The sequence below is a fragment of the Rhinoderma darwinii genome, chromosome 7 (assembly GCF_050947455.1).
Source record: "Rhinoderma darwinii isolate aRhiDar2 chromosome 7, aRhiDar2.hap1, whole genome shotgun sequence".
In the NCBI taxonomy this organism is placed as follows: Eukaryota; Metazoa; Chordata; class Amphibia; order Anura; family Rhinodermatidae; genus Rhinoderma; species Rhinoderma darwinii.
Window position 1 is genome coordinate 133,732,884 of NC_134693.1, and position 27,125 is coordinate 133,760,008.

At 41.9% G+C, this 27,125-nt stretch overlaps 1 protein-coding gene across 3 annotated transcripts; it reads left to right on the forward strand.

Moving 5' to 3' along the window:
* Nucleotides 1-3,854: 3,854 nt before the first annotated feature.
* On the forward strand, nt 3,855-22,524 carry LOC142656796 (uncharacterized). Of its 3 annotated transcripts, none has more exons than XM_075831707.1 (4): nt 3,855-4,309; nt 13,501-13,639; nt 16,288-16,402; nt 20,711-22,524. In XM_075831707.1, exons 2-4 carry the CDS (start codon nt 13,586-13,588, stop codon nt 21,295-21,297), a joined length of 756 nt encoding a protein of 251 aa, XP_075687822.1. In that variant the 5' UTR covers nt 3,855-4,309; nt 13,501-13,585; the 3' UTR covers nt 21,298-22,524. The 3 variants fall into 3 exon arrangements, with proteins under 3 accessions (XP_075687822.1, XP_075687823.1, XP_075687824.1); XM_075831708.1 differs by lacking the exon at nt 3,855-4,309 and adding an exon at nt 4,826-4,900; XM_075831709.1 differs by lacking the exon at nt 3,855-4,309 and adding an exon at nt 11,410-11,537.
* Nucleotides 22,525-27,125: the final 4,601 nt, after the last annotated feature.

Below are 27,125 nucleotides of genomic sequence, written 5' to 3' on the forward strand. Positions count from 1 at the left end.
TGAAAAGACAAACTGTTAACAGCTGCCTCGTTTCACACGTAAATGCTCCTCCTCGCATTTTGCGAGCCGTCTGAGACGCTCGTAAATCTTGAGCTGTGCTTCATTGAGTTCAATGAAGAACAGCTCAAATTACGTGGCAAAGAAGTGCCCTGCATATAATGTATATAAGTGTCCCGCATATAATGTATATAAGTGTCCCGCATATAATGTATATAAGTGTCCTGCACTTCTTTGCCGAGGCAGTCCATTTACGCGTCGTCGTTTGACAGCTGTCAAACGACGACGCGTAAATTACAGGTCGTCTGCACAATACGTCGGCAAACCCATTCAAATGAATGGGCAGATGTTTGCCGACGTATTGTAGCCCTATTTTCAGACGTAAAACGAGGCATAATACGCCTCGTTTACGTCTGAAAATAGGGCGTGTGAACCCAGCCTAAAGGGATGTTCACACGAGGGCGTCCGTAACGGCTGAAATTACGGGGATGTTTCAGCCTGAAATAATCCCCGTAATTTCAGCCGTAACGGCATGTGCAGGCGCTTGAACGCCACGTCCATTACGGACGTAATTGGCGCTGCTATTGATTGGAGTCAATGAATAACGGCTCCAATTACGGCCAAAGAAGTGACAGGTCACTTCTTTGACGCGGGCGTCTATTTACGTGCCGTCATTTGACAGCGGCGCGTAAATTACGCCTCGTGTGAACAGACAAACGTCTGCCCATTGCTTTCAATGGGCAGATGTTTGTCAGCGCTATTGAGGCGCTATTTTCGGACGTAATTCGGGGCAAAAACGCCAGAATTACGTCCGTAAATAGGCCGTGTGAACATACCCTAAAGCTGCTCAGAGCCGTTAGATCTTTTTAATTTAATGCCCAGGAGCCTCTGTAATCGAATTCCGGTTATTCCTATAAGTGAAGGACGCTGGACACAGGCGTCGCTCCCTGACACTGAACAACCCATAGGTCAGCAAACCTCTCCTGCCACTGCAGGTTGTTTTGAAGCTTCGGAGACCGCTGCAGTTATTTTTAAAGCACCTATAGATTATAGGTAAATGCTATATGGCGAAAACTCCCCTGAAGAATCTATTTTGCCACGAAGAAACGCGTCAGGAGGACTAAAGCAAACATCTAAAAGAGAGGTTCCCCGATCCCCCTGTCGCAAAAGGAACTGACCGCACTCGACACCAGAAGTGGTTGGGGGGGGGGGGTTCCCAAAAAAAAACAAATTTTTTATATAATTTCCTGACGAGGAGTATATACGGGACAACTTTGTATGTAGACAGGCGGAGTTGTTACTAATAATAACAGAGTATATAGAAACTCGTTATTCGATTATTGTGATACGCAAATCTATAAAGTTTGGATTTATTATGATTACATCATTATTTTATATGTCTGTCGAAAAATTGTTCTTTTAAATGCTAAAGTAAAAGTTATATTTTATTAAAAAACTCCAGATTTATCATATTTTTTTCGGCAATTATACGGAGGACTATTCAGAATAAAGTCCAGGTGGAGGACTGCTAACTTCACCCTCTTTTCAATTATAAGTGAAGGGGTTAATTGGTTACAATTTCATTTCTATGGTGCCTGACAGACCCAACCAGAAGAATTTTGAATGCAGCTCTGGAGTGTAAAGTTCAGGACAGGATACCTTAAATTAGGGATGTCACGATACCAGAATTTGGGCTTCGATACCGGTACTTTGTGTAGTATTGCGATTTCGATACCAAAATGATACTTTGCCAACAGTAATAACAAAAAAAAAAGTTCTTCCATTTTCTGATGTGAGGCGCGAGGTGTGATGATGAATTTTGAATGTGCCTCACATTAATAGTAATTAACCCCACCAAGTTACCCAGTCATAATGGGTTAATGTGTGAGGTACATGATGGGGTTAATTACTATTAATGTGAGGCACATTGAGGTTAAATTCATCGCACCTCGTGCCTCACAATATGTGAATGTGAAAGAAAGCAGTTTTTATTTTATTTTTTTACAGCGTACACATCATAAATAACGCAAAAAAATTGTTGTGCCAGTACATTAGCCTGTGGACGGATAGTACATAGGCTGTTGTTAGGACATACCTAAGTATGCCCTAACAACAGGAAATATGGTAGGACAGCCCTGGGGTCCTTCAATGGACCCTGGACTGTCTGCCCATATATGGTATGTCCCTCAATTGCGTCACAGGGACTCCTGTGACGTGATCCAGGGGCATCCCCCCTCCTCACTTTCCCCTGAATGCTGCAGTCCGCTTTGATCGCAGCATTCAGGGGAATAGCGGCGGAGATGAGAAGTTTCTCTGATCTCCGCCAGCGGGGCTGCGGCTGTGTAATAGTCATTGCCCCGCTCCTGAGAGGAAGTGCGCGCGCGGTCAGCATGAGATGATGCGGCCGGCGCTGCACTAATGAGCGGCGGTTCAGGCACTGAAGACAGAACACGGGGGGTGTTTTGTAGAGCTCCCGCCATGTTCGGTCTTCAGTGCCGCCGCTCTTTAGTGCAGCGCCGGCCGCGTCGCATGATCCTGACGGCGCGCACATGTCAGGACTCAGGAGCGGGGCAATGGCTGAATTACACAGCCACAGCCCCGCTCTCATACATTCATGTGTTACTATACTGAGCTGTGCGGCCCCACAGCTTAGTATCGAAATACATGAAATAACGGTATCGAACTGTTTGGGGATGCAGAGTATCGAAACAGTATCGAAGTTTCGATGCATCGGGCATCCCTACTGTAAATAATACAAAAACTATTACAATGTATTTACACAGTGCCTGAGGGGGTGGAGCATGACACAAGGAATCTTTCTTCGGAGAGCATGCTCCGCACCCATCAGGCCCTGCACTAGTCACAGCACAGCGCTTCAGTAAAGCACCTATCTCCAGAATGGGGGTCCACAGACCCTCGTCGTGCCTGGTGATGCGGTTGTCGGCTGTCGCATCCAGGCACGGAATGAATGAAGAGTTGACGGGACATGTGTCTCTCTCCATTCCCCAGAGTTACGGAAACAGCCGTGCAACCCTTCTAGAAACAGGTGCACATGCCAGAGCTGGGACCCACATCTATCAGACATTTATGGCATATCCCCTGGGAATGATTTGCGTAATAGTGAAGTGCAGCAGCAGGAAATAAAATTCCCCTCAGGAGCTCTTCTAGGGTTGTCCGCAGAATACATACGGGGCAGATTTATTAACACTGGCGTTTCATACGCCAATCTTAATATAAAGAGCACTGGAGTAAAACGTGACAAATTTATTAAGAGGTGCATCCCTGGCTGTCAGTGTTCCAAAAAGGCAAATCGCGTAGAGCTGGAGTAGATTTCCGCTATAATTTACTCCAGTATCTGCAATAAAGTATAATAAATATGTCAGGCCGCGAGTGGTCAGGCCCCGTCTCAAAAGCACACCCACTTTTTATTTTAAAAAAAACTAAGTTTTTGCGCAAATTGTGACTTTTGGGGCCTTTTGTGACTTTTCTACGCTACAAAGCTGGTATAAAAAAAATTGATAAATTCAACCCTAATTGATAAAATTTTGGCTGCCTGCAGTCACCACTAGGGGGAGCTCAGGAGCTTGCTGCATACTGTCTTATTATTGAGTTCTATGTATAACTGTATATATTTATCCAACGCTTCCCCTAGTGGTGACTGCAGAAAGGCAGAGTTGTAACATTTTGCTATTGTATGTCTCTCAGCAGGAGGTTTGGAGCTCTGTATCAGAAAATCGAATCTCCGACCACAGTAAAAATATATAAGGAAACTAGTCAGCACAGAATTTCTGATCTATTGAGATAGAAACAAAGTTACATTATCATTTCTGTATTGTTATGTTGTGACCTCGGTGTTGCTACATTCCTTTCCTCTCGTAAATCAAGGCGGAAGAAAAAAAAACGGAGCGGTTTATTGTCTATAATGCCTTGTATTCACCTGTGTATTCCCGGGCCATGCTGAGCAGCAGTCATTGTGCAGGGAACGCCTCTGTTTGCACTATTTATCCTTGTCTGCAGTTCTATTTGCATGAAAGTTACTCTACAGATTCGAAACCTGCAGGTTGGAAGAACTGAAGGACGATCACTTTGCTTTGGTAACAGGCAGGAGCGTCCCCCGGCAGCAGATACAGTCGCCGTGTTGTTTTATTCTTAGATCCTGAGACAAAAGAATCGGTTGCAGTCGGTGGTGAACGTTCATCCCTGGGGGCTGGAAACAGAGGAGCTGCTCCAGCTGGAGGTCTAAGGAGACGGGGAAGGGAATGCCGGCAGATTGCAGACTGCTGGAGGTCTATGAAGAACACGGTTATTGAAGGTCGGTACCTACGAGGGTCTATGTGCTTCCTTATGTATGCCGGGTCTAGGAGCAACTTTATACTAAGGCGGAAACTGCAACCCAAACCGTCTTCCATACCTCCATTACCATACCTTCCATTACGACGCATGCCCCCCCCATAATTTAGGAGGTACCACTAATACCAACCCTTGTGTGGACATCTGGACCTTCATGCATGCTACATGCCAATGTCTGACATCTTACATGTTGGATTTGAAAATCAATAATTCCAGATTAGGGCGATTTGCATATAGGTTCATAGGTCAAAGGGCATAACTAAGGGGCTGGCGGGGCAAGTGCCACAGGTGATGAGTGCCAGGGAGGGTGCCAATAAGTACTGACATAGTCTACAATCTAATTCTACTGACTGACGTGCCCTCACACATAGGGCCAATATCATGGTCACACGGGCGCAACTTATTTCCCCCCCCCCCATTTTCTCTTGGAAACTCCTGCCCCGATACCGGTTCCGGCTAGATTTTCGGACCTCCAGAACTTTTCATGGACTTGCCCAGAATCTTACATCAGTCCTATAGAGGTCTGAAGCTCTGGACCAAAGTTGGTATTATGGTAAGAGCTGTGCCCCATGACTGATTTAGTTTTTAATTCATTACAGATGTAACCCTGTAGGTGCCCAGGGAAAGGGTCAATATTCTTTTTAACACTGCACAGGCCTAAGAGGGTTTGATATGTTAAGATTTAACAGAACCTCCAGTTACTACTTTTACACATTAACTATACAAAGTCGTGAGTGTCAGACATTTGGATGTGTTTGTACAACCAAATTACCCACAGAGCAACATAGGTACGTGTCTCTGGGTCTTTATAGGTGCGGGGTGCTGCCCACTATGTCCACTCAAAACAATAATTATATGCACCAAGATGTAATAACTTGGGTGCATCATTATATACATAATCATATATGCACAGCTGCTGTAGCTGATAAGTCCTTCCTTGTATATAGTGATATGGAGCATGCTGGTATAAGCTGGGTATCTTCTGTATATAATTATATATGTACAGCTGGTATAAGTTATACATCTTCTTGTATATAGTGATATGGAGCATGCTGGTATAACCTGGGTATCTTCTGTATATAATTATATATGTACAGCTGGTATAAGTTATACATCTTCTTGTATATAGTGATATGGAGCATGCTGGTATAACCTGGGTATCTTCTGTATATAATTATATATGTACAGCTGGTATAAGTTATACATCTTCTTGTATATAGTGTTATGGTGAATGCTGATATAACCTGGGTATCTTCTGTATATAATTATATATGTACAGCTGGTATAAGTTATACATCTTCTTGTATATAGTGATATGGAGCATGCTGGTATAACCTGGGTATCTTCTGTATATAATTATATATGTACAGCTGGTATAAGTTATACATCTTCTTGTATATAGTGATATGGAGCATGCTGGTATAACCTGGGTATCTTCTGTATATAATTATATATGTACAGCTGGTATAAGTTATACATCTTCTTGTATATAGTGATATGGAGCATGCTGGTATAACCTGTGTATCTCCTGTATATAATTATATATGTACAGCTGGTATAAGTTATACATCTTCTTGTATATAGTGATATGGAGCATGCTGGTATAACCTGGGTATCTTCTGTATATAATTATATATGTACAGCTGGTATAAGTTATACATCTTCTTGTATATAGTGATATGGAGCATGCTGGTATAACCTGGGTATCTCCTGTATATAATTATATATGTACAGCTGGTATAAGTTATACATTTTCTTGTATATAGTGATATGGAGCATGCTGGTATAACCTGGGTATCTTCTGTATATAATTATATATGTACAGCTGGTATAAGTTATATATCTTCTTGTATATAGTGATATGGAGCATGCTGGTATAACCTGGGCATCTTCTGTATATAATTATATATGTACAGCTGGTATAAGTTATACATCTTCTTGTATATAGTGATATGGAGCATGCTGGTATAAGCTGGGTATCTTCTTTATATAATTATATATGTACAGCTGGTATAAGTTATACATCTTCTTGTATATAGTGATATGGAGCATGCTGGTATAACCTGGGTATCTTCTTTATATAATTATATATGTACAGCTGGTATAAGTTATACATCTTCTTGTATATAGTGATATGGAGCATGCTGGTATAACCTGGGTATCTTCTGTATATAATTATATATGTACAGCTGGTATAAGTTATACATCTTCTTGTATATAGTGATATGGAGCATGCTGGTATAACCTGGGTATCTTCTTTATATAATTATATATGTACAGCTGGTATAAGTTATACATCTTCTTGTATATAGTGATATGGAGCATGCTGGTATAACCTGGGTATCCTCTGTGTATAATTATATATGTACAGCTGGTATAAGTTATACATCTTCCTGTATATAGTGATATGGAGCATGCCGGTATAACCTGGGTATCTTCTGTATATAATTATATATGTACAGCTGGTATAAGTTATACATCTTCTTGTATATAGTGATATGGAGCATGCTGGTATAACCGGTATCTTCTGGTATATAATTATATATGTACAGCTGGTATAAGTTATACATCTTCCTGTATATAGTGATATGGAGCATGCCGGTATAACCTGGGTATCTTCTGTATATAATTATATATGTACAGCTGGTATAAGTTATACATCTTCTTGTATATAGTGATATGGAGCATGCTGGTATAACCGGTATCTTCTGTATATAATTATATATGTACAGCTGGTATAAGTTATACATCTTGTATATAGTGATATGGAGCATGCTGGTATAACCTGGGTATCTTCTGTATATAATTATGTATGTACAGCTGGTATAAGTTATACATCTTCTTGTATATAGTGATATGGAGCATGCTGGTATAACCTGGGTATCTTCTGTATATAATTATATATGTACAGCTGGTATAAGTTATACATCTTCTTGTATATAGTGATATGGAGCATGCTGGTATAACCTGGGCATCTTCTGTATATAATTATATATGTACAGCTGGTATAAGTTATACATCTTCTTGTATATAGTGATATGGAGCATGCTGGTATAACCCGGGTATCTTCTGTATATAATTATATATGTACTGCTGGTATAAGTTATACATCTTATTGTATATAGTGATATGGAGCATGCTGCTATAACCTGGGCATCTTCTGTATATAATTATATATGTACAGCTGGTATAAGTTATACATCTTCTTGTATATAGTGATATGGAGCATGCTGGTATAACCTGGGTATCTTCTGTATATAATTATATATGTACAGCTGGTATAAGTTATACATCTTCTTGTATATAGTGATATGGAGCATGCTGGTATAACCTGGGCATCTTCTGTATATAATTCTATATGTACAGCTGGTATAAGTTATACATCTTCTTGTATATAGTGATATGGAGCATGCTGGTATAACCTGGACATCTTCTGTATATAATTATATATGTACAGCTGGTATAAGTTATACATCTTCTTGTATATAGTGATATGGAGCATGCTGGTATAACCTGGGCATCTTCTGTATATAATTATATATGTACAGCTGGTATAAGTTATACATCTTCTTGTATATAGTGATATGGAGCATGCTGGTATAACCTGGGCATCTTCTGTATATAATTCTATATGTACAGCTGGTATAAGTTATACATCTTCTCGTATATAGTGATATGGAGCATGCCGGTATAACCTGGGTATCTTCTGTATATAATTATATATGTACAGCTGGTATAAGTTATACATCTTCTTGTATATAGTAATATGGAGCATGCTGGTATAACCTGGGTATATTCTGTATATAATTATATATGTACAGCTGGTATAAGTTATACATCTTCTTGTATATAGTAATATGGAGCATGCTGGTATAACCTGGGTATCTTCTGTATATAATTATATATGTACAGCTGGTATAAGTTATACATCTTCTTGTATATAGTGATATGGAGCATGCTGGTATAACCTGGGTATCTTCTGTATATAATTATATATGTACAGCTGGTATAAGTTATACATCTTCTTGTATACAGTGATATGGAGCACGCTGGTATAACCTGGGTATATTCTGTATATAATTATATATGTACAGCTGGTATAAGTTATACATCTTCCTGTATATAGTAATATGGAGCATGCCGGTATAACCTGGGTATCTTCTGTATATAATTATATATGTACAGCTGGTATAAGTTATACATCTACTTGTATATAGTGATATGGAGCATTCTGGTATAAGCTGGGTATCTTCTGTATATAATTATATATGTACAGCTGGTATAAGTTATACATCTTCTTGTATATAGTGATATGGAGCATGCTGGTATAACCTGGGCATCTTCTGTATATAATTATATATGTACAGCTGGTATAAGTTATACATCTTCTTGTATATAGTGATATGGAGCATGCTGGTATAACCTGGGTATCCTCTGTATATAATTATATATGTACAGCTGGTATAAGTTATACATCTTCCTGTATATAGTGATATGGAGCATGCTGGTATAACCTGGGCATCTTCTGTATATAATGATATATGTACAGCTGGTATAAGTTATACATCTTGTATATAGTGATATGGAGCATGCTGGTATAACCTGGGTATCTTCTGTATATAATTATATATGTACAGCTGGTATAAGTTATACATCTTCCTGTATATAGTGATATGGAGCATGCTGGTATAACCTGGGTATCTTCTGTATATAATTATATATGTACAGCTGGTATAAGTTCTACATCTTCTTGTATTTAGTGATATGGAGCATACTGGTATAACCTGGGTATCTCCTGTATATAATTATATATGTACAGCTGGTATAAGTTATACATCTTCTTGTATATAGTGATATGGAGCATGCTGGTATAACCTGGGTATCTTCTGTATATAATTATATATGTACAGCTGGTATAAGTTATATATCTCCCTGTATATAGTGATATGGAGCATGCTGGTATAACCTGGGTATATCCTGTATATAATTATATATGTACAGCTGGTATAAGTTATACATCTTCTTGTATATAGTGATATGGAGCATTCTGGTATAATCTGGGTATCTTCTGTATATAATTATATATGTACAGCTGGTATAAGTTATACATCTTCCTGTATATAGTGATATGGAGCATTCTGGTATAATCTGGGTATCTTCTGTATATAATTATATATGTACAGCTGGTATAAGTTATACATCTTCCTGTATATAGTGATATGGAGCATGCTGGTATAACCTGGGTATCTTCTGTATATAATTATATATGTACAGCTGGTATAAGTTATACATCTTCCTGTATATAGTGATATGGAGCATGCTGGTATAACCTAGGTATTTCTGGCTAGTATATATTAAGCATCTTCATGTATATTGTGCTATGAGTCATGCTGGAATAACCTCTAGTTTTTTATATTGCACCTTTAATAATCCAGTAACACGTCGCTGGGAATTAAAAATGAGCTGGGATCCCCGCAGACGGCTAGAATAAAGGTTCCTCCATCTCTGTGTTATTCTGATCTCTGTAATGCATATTAGCACCTTCTTATATACAGTGATAAGGGCACTTCTGGTATAACCTGGGTTCTCTATGGTCGTTATTGAGCATAATAACGGTGGCAAAGTGAAATTTTGTGCAGTGATAATAAGCCGATGAATGAGGAGGCAGCATGGAGCTGGAGGTCATAGGAGGGGCCCAAAGCTATTACCCAATTTAGTTGCCCATAGTCCTTCTCCATGGTCTTTCAGTGCATATCTATCTATCTATAACCAGGAGTAAGGCAATGTGGTCACAATACGATAGTGTTGCACTATAATCCCTGCAAATACAACAGGTGGGGGTGCAGGCCACTGATGTCACCTCATAGACCAACCTTGTCCTAATTTAAAATGAATGTCCATCTTTTTTATCATGTCATTTTTAGGTCCAAAATCCTGTGGTAACTAATTTCTTAATATATCCCGATAGCAGTCGTAGCTTTGCTTTTCTGATACAAATCCCCATGACATAAATGTAAAAAAGAAACGGTCTGCCTGCTGTCGCCACTAGGGGGAGCTGATGAGCTTACCGCAAACTGGTTTATCATTGAGTACAATGTATAGAAAGCTTCCTCTATGTTTTAAAATATATCTATGCAGGGAATTTGGAACTGTCTATTAGAAAACGTAGGTCGGACGTTGTGCGTATGATGTCAATGATTATTTTCTGCATTCATCATGCTCGGCTCTTACGTTCCGTAGCACCGGATGAAAAAAAGTATTGCGCAATGAAAGTGCAGTTGATTCTTGATCCCTTTCCTCTTTATTTTGGCACCGGAGTTTGTACTTTGGCGAGGTGACAAAAAGTTTTCTTTGCTCTACCTGCTGTTTACCTTCATATTTGCTCTTTCACCCTGGTATGTAGAGCAGGTGGCTCCGAGAATACACACATAAAAGATTCCTGTAACTAAACCATAAAAAAACATGGTCATGTGTGTCGCCCTTTATTTCTGGAGTCCATACAGTCACCCTATACCCTAGAGTGATGACATATTGCTAGGATATGCCATCACTCTCTGATTGGTGGGGGTCCGACTGCAAGGACCACCACCGATCCTGAGAATTACGTTTCTCCCTGCATATCGAGGCTCCCGGCAGTCGGACCCTCACAGATCAAAAAGTAATTGCATATCCTAGTGTTATGCCATCACTTTCTTTAAAAGAAACGCCCTTTAAATGGGGTTTCCAATAAGGAAAAACTTTCTTTGGCCATAAAATGGAAAAATAACAAACTTTGCAATACACACAGGGATTCCTTTTAACGTCATGTGACCATATCAGCCAAAAGTACCGGACTTAGGGTGTGCGGCCTGTATGGCCGCAAAGGGTACATCAGCCACCTCGGCAAAGGGGGGAGCCACAGATGCCTTGGCACCCAAGGCTGTTGACCAACACTTATTTTAATATTAATTGTGGAGCCGTGACCTGGGGATCCAATCGGGAAAGTCCACACCTCCGTTAGAGGGTTGAGAGTGAAGAATGGGAGGATTCTTGAGTGCCAAACCGGTTGTGGCTCAGAGGTTCCTCTATCTTGGAGAGTCCTCTATACTTGGGTGCTGATTGTATCAATGCAATTTATTGGGCAGATGATGAGATATAGGCTTTAGGTTCCCATCATTTGTATACTGTCTCCTCTATTACAAGGATCTTAGGTAAGTTACCCAAGACCAAGAACAATTCTTGTCTATTCTGCTGTGCAGCGTGAGAATGCCAGGCTGCAGATACGAGGCATAAGATTCCCTGGGTCGTCCATTACCCGCTTTGTAAAGGTCAGCCAACAGTACGGAGCAGAGAATGGCTACTAAATAACCCAGTGTTCGCTGTATCAGTTCTGATCCTGGGAAATTACTGCTGCCTATCTTTTATTATGTGCTGTTATTTTAAGCTACTGTAGCGAAGTCACCTGCGAGTGAACTGCTGCCCATTTCTCTAATGTTCTCCGTCAGAGGGAACACTGGGTCCATTGTGTCTTTGTTTAACGTTGTTGATCAAATAGGTGTAGACCAAGATTAGGGCTCGCCTCAATGTACCCATCTCAAAATATAAAGTAAAGCGCAGTTCGTCATAGAGGGTAGAATCCCCTGTTCTGGCCCCTCCTGTAAGAGCGGCTCACGCTCTGGCAGACCCGGCACGTCCCTGCATAACATTAATTTGAATGGCTGGCATGTAATGCTATATTTCCCCTGCAGAGGCCGCTGCAGGAGAAATGTGTGACTGGTAGCAGCTTCTCCAGACAATAAGATCTGATCGCCAGGAATGAAAAAAACCGGAGTGGCGGCAATCAGCTCAACGCCACACTGGCTTCTTTTCAAAAAGCGGTCTTTGCGAGACAACCTCTTTAATGCGGCATTAATGGAATGAACAATATTCTGGATTATCGGACAGTTATAGAAAAGTATATTAAACTTCTAAGAGGACTGGTCCCCCAGAAAGACAGCCCGAACTTGTTCTCTTTGCACAGTTTTGGACCTTTGGTCTCATGATACTCCATTTTCCGGACTGTAGGATGCCAGATTAAAACGTTTGTCTCTTCATGACGTCCCTTTTTTATATTAAAACAGGCCTGGCAAGCCATTGGGGATAAATGTAATACATGAAATACATGAAGGAGTCGGGTCCACCAGAATGAGAGCTGCTGTTTGTAGAGTCTCTCTGCTCTGGTTAATAGTGTGGGTCTCAAGCGGGGGACCCCGTCCTCTATGACCTCCATATGCTCTAATAGGACATATGGACAGAGATCTGGAACAAAAAGACCCAATACAAGTCAAGGAGATCCAATAGGATCTGTTGCAAATGGATCCATCACATCTGTCGTAGATCCTATAAAAACAGAACCCATGACGGCAGTGTGAACAGAGCCATATACCAGCTGTACGTATATAATTATATACCCAGGCTATGAAGGCACTATTGGTCCAAATCAGTACCCGAAGTTCTTTAGGCAACAAGCTGCCGGGTAAATGGGATTGCTAAGAAGATCAGAGTAATTTCCACAGGGGACTCTATAACATCAGGAGTTTAGGATATAGCGAGTCCTATTATTCAGTCTGATCCATCACAATGGTGTATTATATATATGTACGTTGTTCTCTCTCCCCTTTGTAGTCCTATGTACATTGTTCTCTCTCCCCTTTGTAGTCCTATGTACATTGTTCTCTCTCCCCTTTGTAGTCCTATGTACATTGTTCTCTCTCCCCTTTGTAGTCCGTTGTTCTCTCTCCCCTTTGTAGTCCGTTGTTCTCTCCCCTTTGTAGTCCTATGTATGTTGTTCTCTCTCCCCTTTGTAGTCCTATGTACGTTGTTCTCTCTCCCCTTTGTAGTCCTATGTACGTTGTTCTCTCCCCCCTTTGTAGTCCTATGTACGTTGCTGAAGCCGCACATGACAAGATCACAATCAGACAATACGCACCATACACAGGAGACCTGAGAAGGTGACGGCATCATGTGTGTACAGTCCAACACGTGACCCGGCCACCGTAAACACCTACTATTATCATACAAAACAGCAGGGACCCTGAATGTGCCATTGTGCTCCGTCATACAGTCCAGACAACAGGTGAAATAAAGCCCGAGATGTGTCATGTGTCCACATAGAGTGCTTTGTGTTTCCTGCAGGTGTTCCTGGCAGCTCGTAGACCGAGAGGAGAAAAGAGAGCGTTCTCACCAGTAAGGTCCTTGAAAATTTACAGAACCCAGCAAGATGGATGTGCCAGATGTGAAGACGGGGACCTTCGATGATGAGAGTAATCTAGAGGTAAGATGGAGACTTAAATGTCACCATACATGCAATGAAATTCCTGGTCGCTTGTCATGACTGCATCAATTAGGACTAGTGGCTACGGTTCTGTTCACACTAGCATTTATGGCTAGTGTGTGGAATCCGTTTTTTAAGGGATCCTGACATTAATGGGGTCCATTGGGATTTCAGTGTCTTGTAAAGAGTCATGCATCTAGATCAGGACAGGTTTTCAGCCTCTGGATGTAAATAAGAATGTTTCCATTCACTGACATCAAATAGAGATCTTGAACATAGTGAGTAAATGAAACAGAGGTCATCATTGAATAAAACTGCCTAAGGCCATGTTCACACGAAAATACGTGTTGAAAAAACGCACGTTTAAAGCTTCTAATAGACTACAAGGGGAATACGCGCCGTTAGTGCACAGGGCGCTGTTTTTTACACAAACTTAATGAAATGACACATGGTGTAAATTAAAGCGTTATGTCAAGTCAGAGATTTTTCACTGAAGTAAATGGGAGGCTTTAACACACTGCCATACGTTTTTAGGGTACAGGTATTTAGGTGCAGTATTTAAAAAATCTGCGTAAATAAGTGCTGATAAAGTGCCTAAAACCTGTAAAAAACGATGAAAAAACTGGTGGGTTTTTAAAGCAGATTGCACGTCATATTTTTTATACCTATAAAGTACGTTTTATGAACATGGCCTAAGGCTCTGCCCACACTGGCATCATCGCTTTCGTTTGTAATGAAAGCCATGACCATGTGCTGGATTCATTGGGGCGTATTTACTATTCAAAATGCGCACCCCCATGCGCCAAAATTTTGCTACAACAACCTGTCGGAAACTGAGCCAACCAAGAGGCGGTATAAGGAAGAGAAAAATGTCTAACATGTCTAGTTAGATGCGCCAAATTTATCATACAGCGTGCGCCACAGTGATAAAATTGGCGCGTTTTCCGACTGCCTTGTCTCAGTTTACGCTGTCTAAAACTTGTACAATATTAGTAAATCTGCTGCATTGGGGTCTGTTGGGATTCCTTTGTGGTTTCCGCCATTTTTACTTCAAAAATAGTGCTTCCCGTTAAGCTATTTTTGCCTTTAAAAGTGACATAATCCCCGACAGAATGCCCTAGCGCAGATGTGAATATACCCTTATGGAGAAGCTTTGTTGCCCATAGCAACCAATCAGAGCTCAGCTTTCATTTCTACAGCTGCTCAGGAAAAATGAAAGCTGAGCTGTGATTGGTTGCTATGGGCCACAAGGCCAGTTTTTCTACTAGACAGTTTTTATCAATAAGGCCCAGTAGGTTGCAGAAATTTTCATCATACAATAAAGAAACTTTATTTACACAAATCCAGGAAAACACAATCTTTATAGTTGTTGTCATCTCGTCCATAAAACATTTCCCAGAGGTGCCAATGTGAGGGGGGGGGGGGCACAATGAGACACAGACTATATACACACCGGATGTTAGTGAACTCACTTAGTTGGTGAAAAGTGACAAGAATGAGCGCTCCCGTGAACACTCTTTCTAAGATTTTAGTGTTATTTTTGTGCCGGACATAAATTTGAATGTCAATTTACATAGGATCATGATGCTATAAATAGGGAATCGTTTTAGACCAATGATATTGGACTAAGGGCTTGTGTACAGAGGAGATACATTCACATTGCTTTATGTAACGTGAGAAGACACAATAGTTCTGAAAAATGGAAATTCAAAGATATATTTACTTCCATGTTACCAAATCACGCCTATGGCCCATTATGGGGTTAAAGGGGTTATGTGGGGACCAAAAATTATTCGGAGTGTAGTCCCTGCAGTATGTGATACACTCGCTAATATCCATTCCGGTCCCCCGTCCCGCTGATTGTGAGATTTTCATAAATTTATAGCGCTCACGGGGGACCGGAAGTCTAGTTGCACAGTCTTCGATGATGACGATACGACTCGTCGTCATGTGACCGGCTCCACTGTACTCCGTGTACAAGCAGGAGCAGTAGCACAGCGATTACATAGAGTACAGCGGGGCCGGTCACATGATGAAGCGTCATATCGTCATCAAAGAAGGTTGTGCAACTAGACTTACGGTCCCCCGGCAGCGCTCTAAATCTATGAAAATCTCAGAATCAGCGGGACGAGGGACCGGAATGTATATTAGCGCATGTACTCACAGACTGCAGGGACTACACTGCTAATAATTTTTGGTCCCCACATAATCCCTTTAACCTTATTCATACTCTATGTTCATAGCCGTAATGTAGGCCTTCGGCTATATTCACATCGTGTTACCGCCCTACGTTCAGCGTATGTCGTTTTCCTTTCGGGCTGATATGCATCGGTATACTTTTTTATATACTGTATAGCTTAGCCTTATTCCTTAGAAAATATAATGGCTGCCATTTCCTATTGTGACTTTTAAAAAACGTCCAGAGCTCCAAGGTGAGAATCCATGTGTCATGCTCCGCCCCCTCACTAAAGGCTGAGTTCCCCAGTTGCCGTCAAGTCACAGTTCTTGCTGTGGTACTGCAAAAACGCAATATGACCGCAACTTGTGAACAAAGCCTATGGCAGATTTTTATCATTCAACCTAAAATGTACATCTACAGCTCTAATAAAGTATCTCCATATAGTCCAGTAAAGTTATAATCTTTTTAGGATGAAGATTTCTTCTGTCGGCTCACCGATGAAGAGAAAGAGTGTCTGCAATATTTACTGGAGACCATTGATTCATTAGACCAAGATGAGGACGAAAATGCGAATAATGACCCAGGTAATACTTGTGATAGTAAAAGTGACACATATCTGACAAACATTACTTATCGGACGTAACGATACTTAAGCCACACCCCTAAATTAAAGGATATGTCCAGTATTAGAAAAACATGGCTGCTGTCTTCCTAAAACATTGCCCCACCTGTCCACAGGTTGTGTTTGGTATTACAGCTCAGCCTCATTCCCTTCAATGGAGCATAGCTGCAGTATCAGATGCAATCCATGGACGGGTGTGGCAGTGGTTTTGGCCGAATTCAGCCATTTTTTGTAATCTTGGACATACCCTTTAAGCAAATATTTCTCTGACAGGCTGATGCTTCAGATACAGTAATAAGGTCATTGAATAAAGTAAAATCAGGATGACTCAGTTTATGGAAGCCACCACCCAGTGCCGAATCCGTCGCATGCGCATGTCCAGCCACTGCTCCATTCATTTTTGTATGGGGCTGCCAAGCGCTAGCTCTGGCAGCCCCATAGAAAGTGAATGAAGCGGTGGCCGAGCATGGGCAGTACCGCTGCATCCATATGATGGCCAGGTAAGCCCGTTCTCTGGGGGTCCCAGCGGTTGGACCCCCACCAATCAAATATTTATCACCTATTCAATGGAGAGGTGATAAATATTATTTATGGGAAAACCCCTTTAATGATCAGACACTTTATAGCAATTTTCCACATATGCTGGTCAACTTTTTTTATTTTTAAGGCGTTAAAGATAATTGGAGGTGTTGCCCATAGCAACCAATTCGATTACTTCTTTCATTTTCAAAAGGACCTCTGAAAAATGAGAGCTGGAATCTGATTGGTTGCCATAGGCAATGAAAAATAATAAAAATGTCACATGACATCTATCTTGGCGATCGTGTGATCACCGGGACCAATAGAGTGAGCAGCACGGAGATGACAGAACAGATCCCGCACTGAGCTTGTGTCTGATTCAGAACAGTCTTTAGTAGGAGACATTTACTATGAGCTGTGAGACATCTAAAAAAAATGGTCTCCCGAAAATCGCTCCCAGATCTCCCTGCGTCGTCTACGTTGTCCAGGCTTGCGTTCGCTTCAGCATCTCAGCGTATGTTTTTCTTTCGAGCAGTCGCTCAGGTTTTTTCTTCATGTAATATGAGCCGCTGATCTCCAGGCAGCAGATGTTACGGGTATTATTTGACAATTTGAATGCTCCCGTGGAATATTTTTAGGGCAGAGACTAATTAACTTAACACTCAAGTTGCTTTTGTGTTTTAATCTTTTCTCTATAAGAAGCAGCTGCATAACGTACTGTGCACAAACGCATCCGCTGCCCCAGAAGAAAGAGGGACAATGTTGGGTAGGCCATACATGTGTGATCACTGGGGGTCTGACACCCGGACACCTCCATTGCAGTACCTGACGCAGCGCCATCCATGTGTGATCACTGGGGGTCTGACACCCGGACACCTCCATTGCAGTACCTGACGCAGCGCCATCCATGTGTGATCACTGGGGGTCTGACACCCGGACACCTCCATTGCAGTACCTGACACAGCGCCATCCATGTGCGTGAAATAGGCAAGTTAATGGACTGAGCTGTGGTCGAGCGGTAATACCAGACGTCTGTACTGCTGTCAAGAGGCCGTGGTGCTCCAGCGAGAACCATGGCCCCTTCTGTTTGCCGTAGGACATCAATCCTAAAACCTGGAAAACCCTCTGAAGAATGAGGCTGGGGCAATTGACCTACAGGCCCTTATAACAGACAGGGCAGGATTAGGAAGAGAGCATAAGGGGCACGTGCCCCAGGGCCTCCACCATCTTTGGGACATCGGGGGCCTTCACCACCTACTTTCCATGGCTTTCTGTGTCTTTCTCATACATATTGTATCCATTACATTTTATGACCCTTAGGGCTTATGCACACGACCATTGTTTTCTTCAGTGTCCTATCTGTTTTCTTTGTAGATAACATACTGAACCATTCATTTCTATGGGGCCATGCACACATCCGTTGTTTTTTTGTCTGCAAATCCGTGTGTCCGGTCCGCAAAATTATATTATATAATCTATATTTATATTATAACATGTCCAATTCTTGTCCGTGTTTGCGGTCCGTCTCACCCATTCTAGTGTATGGGTCCGCAAAAAAAACACATCTCCTGGAAGCCACTATGATCCGTATCTTGCAGTCCGCAAAACGGAAACGGTTGGGTGCATGACGCCTAAGCTATATATCACCTAGGGACCTACACTGATGCCTAAAAGGTCCCAAAATTAAAAAGTGGGGAGGGAGACTTTCAAACATTTGCTGTGGGGCCCAGTATTTTCTTGTTACACCCCTGACAGTCACTATTTATATGGGTAGCGTGTACACTGCTCACCTCTAGGACCCTTACAGCTCAGAAAAAATGGTACCCCTTATGTCTGTGCAGGTATCATATCCAACCGAGAACAGGTAGAGTCGCCTGCGTGTGGTTTTCTTTTCTGAAGTCTAAGGAAGTCACTGGCTCTGCTGTCTCCAAAACTCCCATAGACTTCAGTGGAGAGAGCCACACGCATGGTCACTGCCCCTTTATGTTGCTGCGATAGGGGGTCAGTTGAGGTCCGGGTACCAGATGTGGGATGGGGGCCCAACAACCTTAATCCTACCCTGTTTGCAGCTGGTATACCTGCTCCCCTTGTGTGCAGATACACAGCAGTAATAACCTATTTATTAACATTTTTGTCCTGATCATCGGTAGTTATATTATGATCATTTTTATGCGAAGTGTGAACTTTCCTAGCAGATAAATCGCATGCTCTATTTCATGTAAACAGCGCCCCTGTCCATTTCCAAACTTGCCCTTTAATGACGTACTCTTAAATGGGTTGTTCAGAATTAGAAAAAAATTACTTTGTTCAGGAAACAGCACCACACCTGTCCATAGGTTGTGAATGGCATTGCAGCTCAGCTCTATTGAAGTGAAAGGGGCTGATCTGCAATACCACACACAACCTGAGGACAGGTGTGGCGCTGTTTTTGGAAGAAATCAGCCATGTGTTTCTAATGCTGAATAACCCCTTTAAGGTGTGCAAAGAGGAATTGCATGTGAAAACAATAAAAGATTTATAGGCCCTTTACAGTGCTATATATGTGCTACAATTTCTGTGTTTACTGCATGGGCGTTGACGTAGTGTCCTTGCCCTCTACCAGATGGCAAACTAAAAATAGAAGGAGTATGAAAGGTAAAGGATGTATAAAAAAAAGTGCAAACAGGGGCAGAGGTATATCTTTTATAGAAGGCAGTATATAGGCATGGAAGCGACATAAGTTATATGCTATATAAAAGTATTATACAAGTGTTTATCGTGAGATATCTCTACCTGGAATGATTGCGTCAATGTCCATATATGAGGTGGTGTAATAATCCACTTATTTCCCCGCTGTTCTCCAAATATTGCCCCAGGCAAGAACGACCCGTTGTAATTTCTGCAACAACTATTTCTATGCCCACAGCCTCCATCTCCTAACCCCCCCCCCCCTCCTCCCACAGACAGGACCCCCGAAGCAACCTGAATTTACCATTGCCTTGTTTTCCATAGCATCCAATTAGAATCAACCTTTCATACTATGAACTGACCCATATAGTGTGTGTATGAATATATTATATATATATATATATATGCAGTAAAGTGGTGGCCCCCGGGTGAGTGCTACAATGCTGATCATGTTCACTGTAGCACGGGGCAGACCTTAGATTGCAACCTAGGGCAACCAGGATTCATTGGCAATCATTGGGTCTGGCTGGTGGTGACCCTATTAATTTATGTTTGAAGTCATATTTTGGTTAGCCAAGCAGAACTTAAAGGGGTTATCCAGTTTAGAAAACCTTATTCCGTACACCCTATTAGGTAATTCTGAGTTAATAGAGGGGGGTCCTTTGTTCAGGATCCTCATCCCTTTACTAGAGTGAGGAGCAGTTACAAAAAGCGTCTCTCGCTCTGGAGGACCATTTCCAGACAACCCATTGATATGATTGGCCACTGTGTAATGCTTAATCTCCCCTGTGGTGGCACTGCAGCCAAATTGAACACTTATTGCCAAGTTGCCCCACAGATCACAGCTGATCAATTGGGGTCCCAACACTTTGTGTTCAGTTTATTGTCAAGGGAGCTTTCCAAAAAGTAGGGATTGTTCAAATAGGAGAACCTCTTTAATTTTCCTAGGAGTATAAGTACATTTCTATGTTGATTCCATTTTGACCATCTAAAGTTGGAGGCCATTGTGACATTTGTCAAGTCATGGTAAAGTAATATTTGACCTTTTATATTTATCTAATTACTGTTCTTTATTTCCCTTCAGATACCAATGATCCGTTAAGGATTTCACCAGGACTTCAAGATCCTGAGAGAAACCGGAAAGGCGTGAGCGAAAGTGTGAAGCAATCCGACAAAACAGAACATGATCCAACTTCAACTAAGATGAAGATTGTTAAATCTTTCTCTGAAGACTGTCCAGGATTATCCATCACCGTTACTCCAGACACAGGACAAAAGTTAACCAGCTCTCATCCAAGCCATCTGAGGAAGTTTGATACCATAATGAGGTCAGGTGTGAACGTCCAGGAGCTAAGAGCTCGTTTTATCCGTCAACAAGGCAATTCTTCTTTTGAAGATGCTTCCAAGGGCACAGAACTTTCTTTGGCTTCCAAACCACTACCCCAAGGGACCCGTAACCAGATGTCTCCTAGACAAGAGGCTTTACAGAAGTTGGGCTTGCTAAACATGATTCCAAGCAACACAAACCCCCCTGAAGAACTTCATGGTATGGACCAAAACCCACCTGTACAGAACAATGAGATAAACCAAAACCAGTCAAAAGCGGGGTCCAATTTACCTCGTTCTATTGAAAGAAAACCAGGAGCTTTTGACAAAGTTTGGCCGCCATAATCCTTATGGTATCGACTTCATTTTAAAGACTTAGACTAACAGATTTGCCATAAACTGTATATTCACCAATGTGGAGGATACAGCTGAATTTTATATCAATTTTAATTATGTTTTGGAAGAAATACTGGTACAGAAATTTTGTTTTATATCCATGCCGAACAGTTACTTGGAATCGCCTTCACTTGCATGCCCGAGACAGCCTACCCACTGATCCGGGTGATGCCAGCTGCAACCCTTGTATTAGCAGACCAGCCATATTGACCTGCACACATTCAGCTACTTAATAGGTCGTGAATAAGGATCCTTTCAGGCTACATTTCCACCAACGTAGCCCACCTTGGACGTGAAAAACTGCTGTTTTCCCACATCCGAGGTGGACCCATGCGGGCCGCGACGTCACGGATCCCCCACAGACTACAGTCTATGGAGGGATGCGTGACACGTAATAAAATAGGACATGTGAACGGCCCCATTGAAATGAATAGGTCCATGTGATGGCCAATGTTTTAACGGCCGTCACACGGACAACATTCACGTTCGTATGAATGAGCCCTTACAGCGGTTCATTTTGGCCATAATAATGAGCGCCGATCAACGAGACAGATCGTTGATCGGCGCTCCTTTGGCAAGGAGCTATAATCAGTAATGTATAGCGACAAGCGATCGTTACTACGATCATTGATCTCCAAACATTTCCATTAAATTGGCAATACATCCCCCTGTTTACACAGGGAGATGTGCTACCGACAACGATAATATTTTGTGCCGCAATCAGCCGATGAACGAGATGCCATGATCGGGAACGACCCTTCATATCAACGCTAGTCATTGGCCCACGTAAAAGGGCCTTTAGTGGCAATGGGATGTAACTAATCTTTATACAATGGCTTCTTCCATGGCAGTAGTTGACCTGTAGGCCGGCCATAAGTATATACAACCTGATTATAATTCACTCCTTGGGTTTCCCCATTGATTTTCCAGATATATGACTAGACAACTCAGATTCTGATATTTTAGATTTCTCAGGACCAACTCAGTTGCACTTTAACCCCATGACCAGTTGCAGGCGCTGTAGACGTCTATTTTAATGTAAGCCTTTTCAACATACAAAGTGTAACGTGCTGGATTATTGTTGTTACAATTAATGCATTTTTAACAAACCTTCCATAATGATGAATATTTGACATATATTAAATAAGCCAATTAAAAAAGAATGAATTCATTTAAGATCTGATGTTGAAATTAATATTGATTATTATTGGATCGTTAATAAATCAGATTATTTTTTTTCAATGATTCCTGGGCTTTATGGTTAGGTTTTTTGTTTTGTTTTTATGATCCTTGGTTGGAATGGAACCAAGAAACTTGTAAAAATTGTTAGCACTTCCACCCACGTGTGACGCACAATGCTACGATAGCACCAATGTCAATAAACGGCTAAGTGGCATATCATAAAAAGGAAAGGCTGTTTTGGACTTCAGCCAGTGTGTGAAATTTATTGGAAATACATTGTCTATTTAAGTTCTTTAGTTGCCAATGTTCCAGGTATAGATAAGAGAGATAAGGGACTTCCAGATCCATGAAGGGTATGTTCACACGGCTTAGCAAAATACGTCAGAAATTACGGAGCTGTTTTCAGGCGAAAACAGCTCCTGATTTTCAGACGTTTTTGTAACTACTCTCGTTTTTCGCGGCGTCTTTTACGGACGTTATTGGAGCTGTTTTTCAATGGAGTCAATGAAAAACGGCTCCAAAAACGTCCCAAGAAGTGACATGCACTTCTTTGACGCGGGCGTCTTTTTACACGCCGTCTTTTGACAGCGACGCGTAAAATTACACCTCGTGGAAACAGAACACCGTAAAACCCATTGAAAGCAATGGGCAGATGTTTGTAGACGTAATGGAGCCGTTTTTTCAGGCGTAATTAGAGGCGTAAAATGACCGAATTACATCTGAAAACAGTGCGTGTGAACATACCCTGATTGGCCATCTTGTAGGTATAGTCCAAGTTTAAACCACCGGTGGGCAAAATTCTGTCAGTAAAGGCCTTATTACATGGCCAATGATCGTGCAAACGAGCATTCATATGAACGCTCGTTCCCGATCTTTGCCCTGCGTAATCAGGGTAACGATCAGCCGATGAACGAGCAAACGCTTTTTTAGGGTATGTTCACACACACTAATTACGGACGTAATTCGGGCGTTTTTGCCCCGAATTACGTCCGAAAAATGCGCCTCGATAGCGTTGACAAACATCTGCCCATTGAAAGCAATGGGCTGACGTTTGTCTGTTCACACGAGGCGTATATTTACGCGCCGCTGTCAAATGACGGCGCGTAAATGGACGCCCGCGTCAAAGAAGTGACCTGTCACTTCTTGGAGCGTAATTGGAGCCGTTATTCATTGACTCCAATGTAAAGCAGCGCCAATTACGTCCGTAATGGACGCGGCGTTCAAGCGCCTGCACATGCCGTTACGGCTGAAATTATGGGGATGTTTCCTCCTGAAAACATCTCCGTAATTTCAGCCGTCACGGACGCTGCCGTGTGAACAGACACTTATTCAGCATTAAAACTCATCGTTGTCGGCAGCACATCTCCATGTGTAATCAGGGAGATGCGCTGCCGACATGATGAAAATGTATGGAGACGAGTGATCGGAGTAACAATCGCTCGTCCCTCTACATAAGCAATCATTGTTTCCTGTGATTGGTGCAACTTTGTAATTACATTTAATAAAAATGAATTTAGCTTTTTGAGATACATCTGCTTTGTATCCTGTGTATAGAGCAGCTGTATCTTGTACTGAGACCTGAATCCGTCAGGTCAGCGGGACTGACGGGTTCAGTGTCAGCAAGTCTGATCCACCTGTAATCAATTACATCTAGATGTGATGGCTAACAGCTCAATCCTGCGTGTCAGAGACACGCAGGACCCGCTGACACTGAACCTGTCAGTCCGGCTGACCTGACGGAGTCAGGTCTCAGCGCTAGATACAGCTGCTCTATATACAGGATACAAAGCAGCTGTAACTGAAAAAGTTTAAATAATTTTTAATAAAATGTAATTACAAAGTTGCACCAATAATGCTGATTGAAACGCTTTTTTTTTCATATAAAAATGTCCATGGCTGCTGTTTTTCAAACAAGTCCACAGGTTGGCTGTGGTATTGCAGCTTAGCCCTATTCACTTCAATGGAGCGGAGTTGCAATACCAGACACAACCCATGGACATGTGTGGCGCTGTTTTTGGAAGAAAGCAGCCATGTTTTTCTGATCCTGGACAACCCCTATAAAGTTATGCCTCTAGGTATATTATAACATCCAAAAACATTTTAAAAATTCTGTTTGTTGCATGCACGTGTGTGTGTATATATATATATATATATATATTTATCTCTTCCGGCATTACGAGGTAACAATCTCATGTGTAGAAACTACTGACAGCAAAATGAGCCTGACAGAGACTGGAAATAACCCTACATTAATAGGCATTTCAGAAGAAAGAAAGGTGATAATTACGCCTGAGAAACAACTGGGAAAACAACAGCTTGGGATGGCCCAAAGCCATTAAATGATACGATAGTCACTGGCACTGATGATTAGTCGTTTCCTCTTCAAGCACCACTGGGAACTCTCCAAGACGATTAACCCTCTTCTTTCAAGGTGAATAAACTAACACGCTTACAGACGTGCAGCCATTTCTAGCCCGGGCCCAATCATCTTAACCGCAGAATGTCAAGATCCAGGGATTAAAGCGCGTATACAACTCTCAGCATCACCGGAGGACAAGAAAAGCCTGATTAAACAAAATAAGCTATTTTTTGGCAGAAATTCAGATGAAGCGTCTCTCACAGCTCGCTCGCTCGCAGCCTTGGCCTCTGCTACGTGATCTCATCTTCTCACCGGTGGGAAGTCCCTTTGGTGCTTCACTACAGAACAAATCTTGATTGATTCTGGACAGTTGAATTTTATCGTCTCTCTAGGAGTAAAAGTTGTCAGAGGGTGGATATAAATACATGTTATTATTTTGAATCTTCTGTATTACACTATTTCTATTGCTTTCCTGGAAATGCATTTATTAGAAAGTGAGGAACGTTCCCCTTCACTAGCTACAAGAATAGAAATAGTGGTGTTTTCCGTAGGTCCCATAGTGACTCCTGAGCTAGGACCACCCATGGACTCCCTGGATGAGGGGGTTGCAGTGATCTGTAGAGTGTGGTGCTATGTAGTAGTCTATGACACAACACCTCCAAAAATGGATCACTGAAATCCATGGAGGTGTCAGGTGTTGGAAATTCTTCAAGACATCGTCTCTGAAAAGTCATTAGGATTGCAGAAGCGGGGACTGAACTGCCACTGATTGGAGGTTTCCATCACGTAGAAACTCTAATGAGGTTCTACGTCAGCACAATCTCTGTTTTTGAGGTCCTGATGAAGAGCCATTGAGTTTAAAGGGGTTGTCCACTTTGCGTTAAGGCCCTTTTACATGGGCCAATGATCGGGCAAACGAGCGTTCGTATGAATGCTTCTTCCCGATCATTTTTCATCGGCTGATCATATCGCTTATGCAGCAATAAATATTATTGTCGGCAGCACATCTCCCTGTGTAAATTGGGCGATGAGCTGCCAACATGATGGAAATGTATGGGGACAAGCGATCGTAGTAACGAGTGCTCGTCCCCATACATAACCAATCATAGTCCCTTGTGAAAGGAGCAGCCGATCAACGAGCTGTCTCGTTGATCAATCTCATTTTCATGGCCCACATTGGCCGGTGTAAAAGGAGCTTTACAGTCTGAAATTTTTTAGACGGATCCCCTACAGATAAGACGATCAGAGGGCGTCACACTGCTGGGACCCATAGCAATCAGCTGTAATCTGTTGGGGAACCCGGCAGCAGGTGTTCAGTTCCCCAGCATTACCACCACCGGGGAAATGAAGGGTTACATTTAATAGTTTTGTTTCTAGGTGGAGAATATGGTTCCTCACCGAGGCACTTTACTGGTGCCCACAGGGTTCCATAAAAACATATATAGTCCCTATATAAAAATAGCAGTAATTCTTCATGACCAGTGGAGTACACACCCTCATAAGAGCACCCCTACTATGATTGGCGGTCCTTAAGGCACACGAATATGGCCTACCCCGTCCTGGTTGGTAAAAGAGTGCTACCTCAGGCTGGGTTCACACGACCTATTTTCAGATGTAAACGAGGCGTATTATGCCTCGTTTTACGTCTGAAAATAGGGCTACAATACGTCGGCAAACATCTGCCCATTCATTTGAATGGGTTTACCGACGTACTGTGCCGACGACCTGTTATTTACGCGTCGTCGTTTGACAGCTGTCAAACGACGACGCGTAAAAATACAGCCTCGTCAAAAGAAGTGCAGGACACTTCTTTGGACGTTTTTGGAGCTGTTTTCTCATAGACTCCAATGAAAACAGCTCCAAAAACGGACGTAAAAAACGCCGCGAAAACGGCGCGAAAAATGCGAGTTGGTCAAAAAACGTCTGAAAAGCAGGGTCTGTTTTCCCTTGAAAACAGCTCTGGATTTTCAGACGTTTTTGGTCACTACGTGTGCACATACCCTTAGTGGACTATGGGTAAAACCACTAAACTAGCCCCATGTTTGGAGATGTAAACTTGTATTGTATACTGATGGTGGATGGGCTGTAATACCTGACACAACCCATGCCACCCAAGAGTGGCATTGTTTCTGGAAAATAAAAACTTTTTTTTTTTCTAATCTCAAAAAACCAATTGGTAAAGTATTGTATGGCAGTAATAGTTGTGACTTATTATTTTATACGTCAGTTTGGTAAA

Coding starts and splice junctions, on each gene's coding strand:
- LOC142656796 (XM_075831707.1), top strand. CDS start 13,586: ATGGATGTGCCAGATGTGAAGACGGGGACCTTCGATGATGAGAGTAAT. Junction 13,640..16,287: donor ATGATGAGAGTAATCTAGAG/GTAAGATGGAGA, acceptor TAATCTTTTTAG/GATGAAGATTTCTTCTGTCG. Junction 16,403..20,710: donor AAATGCGAATAATGACCCAG/GTAATACTTGTG, acceptor ATTTCCCTTCAG/ATACCAATGATCCGTTAAGG.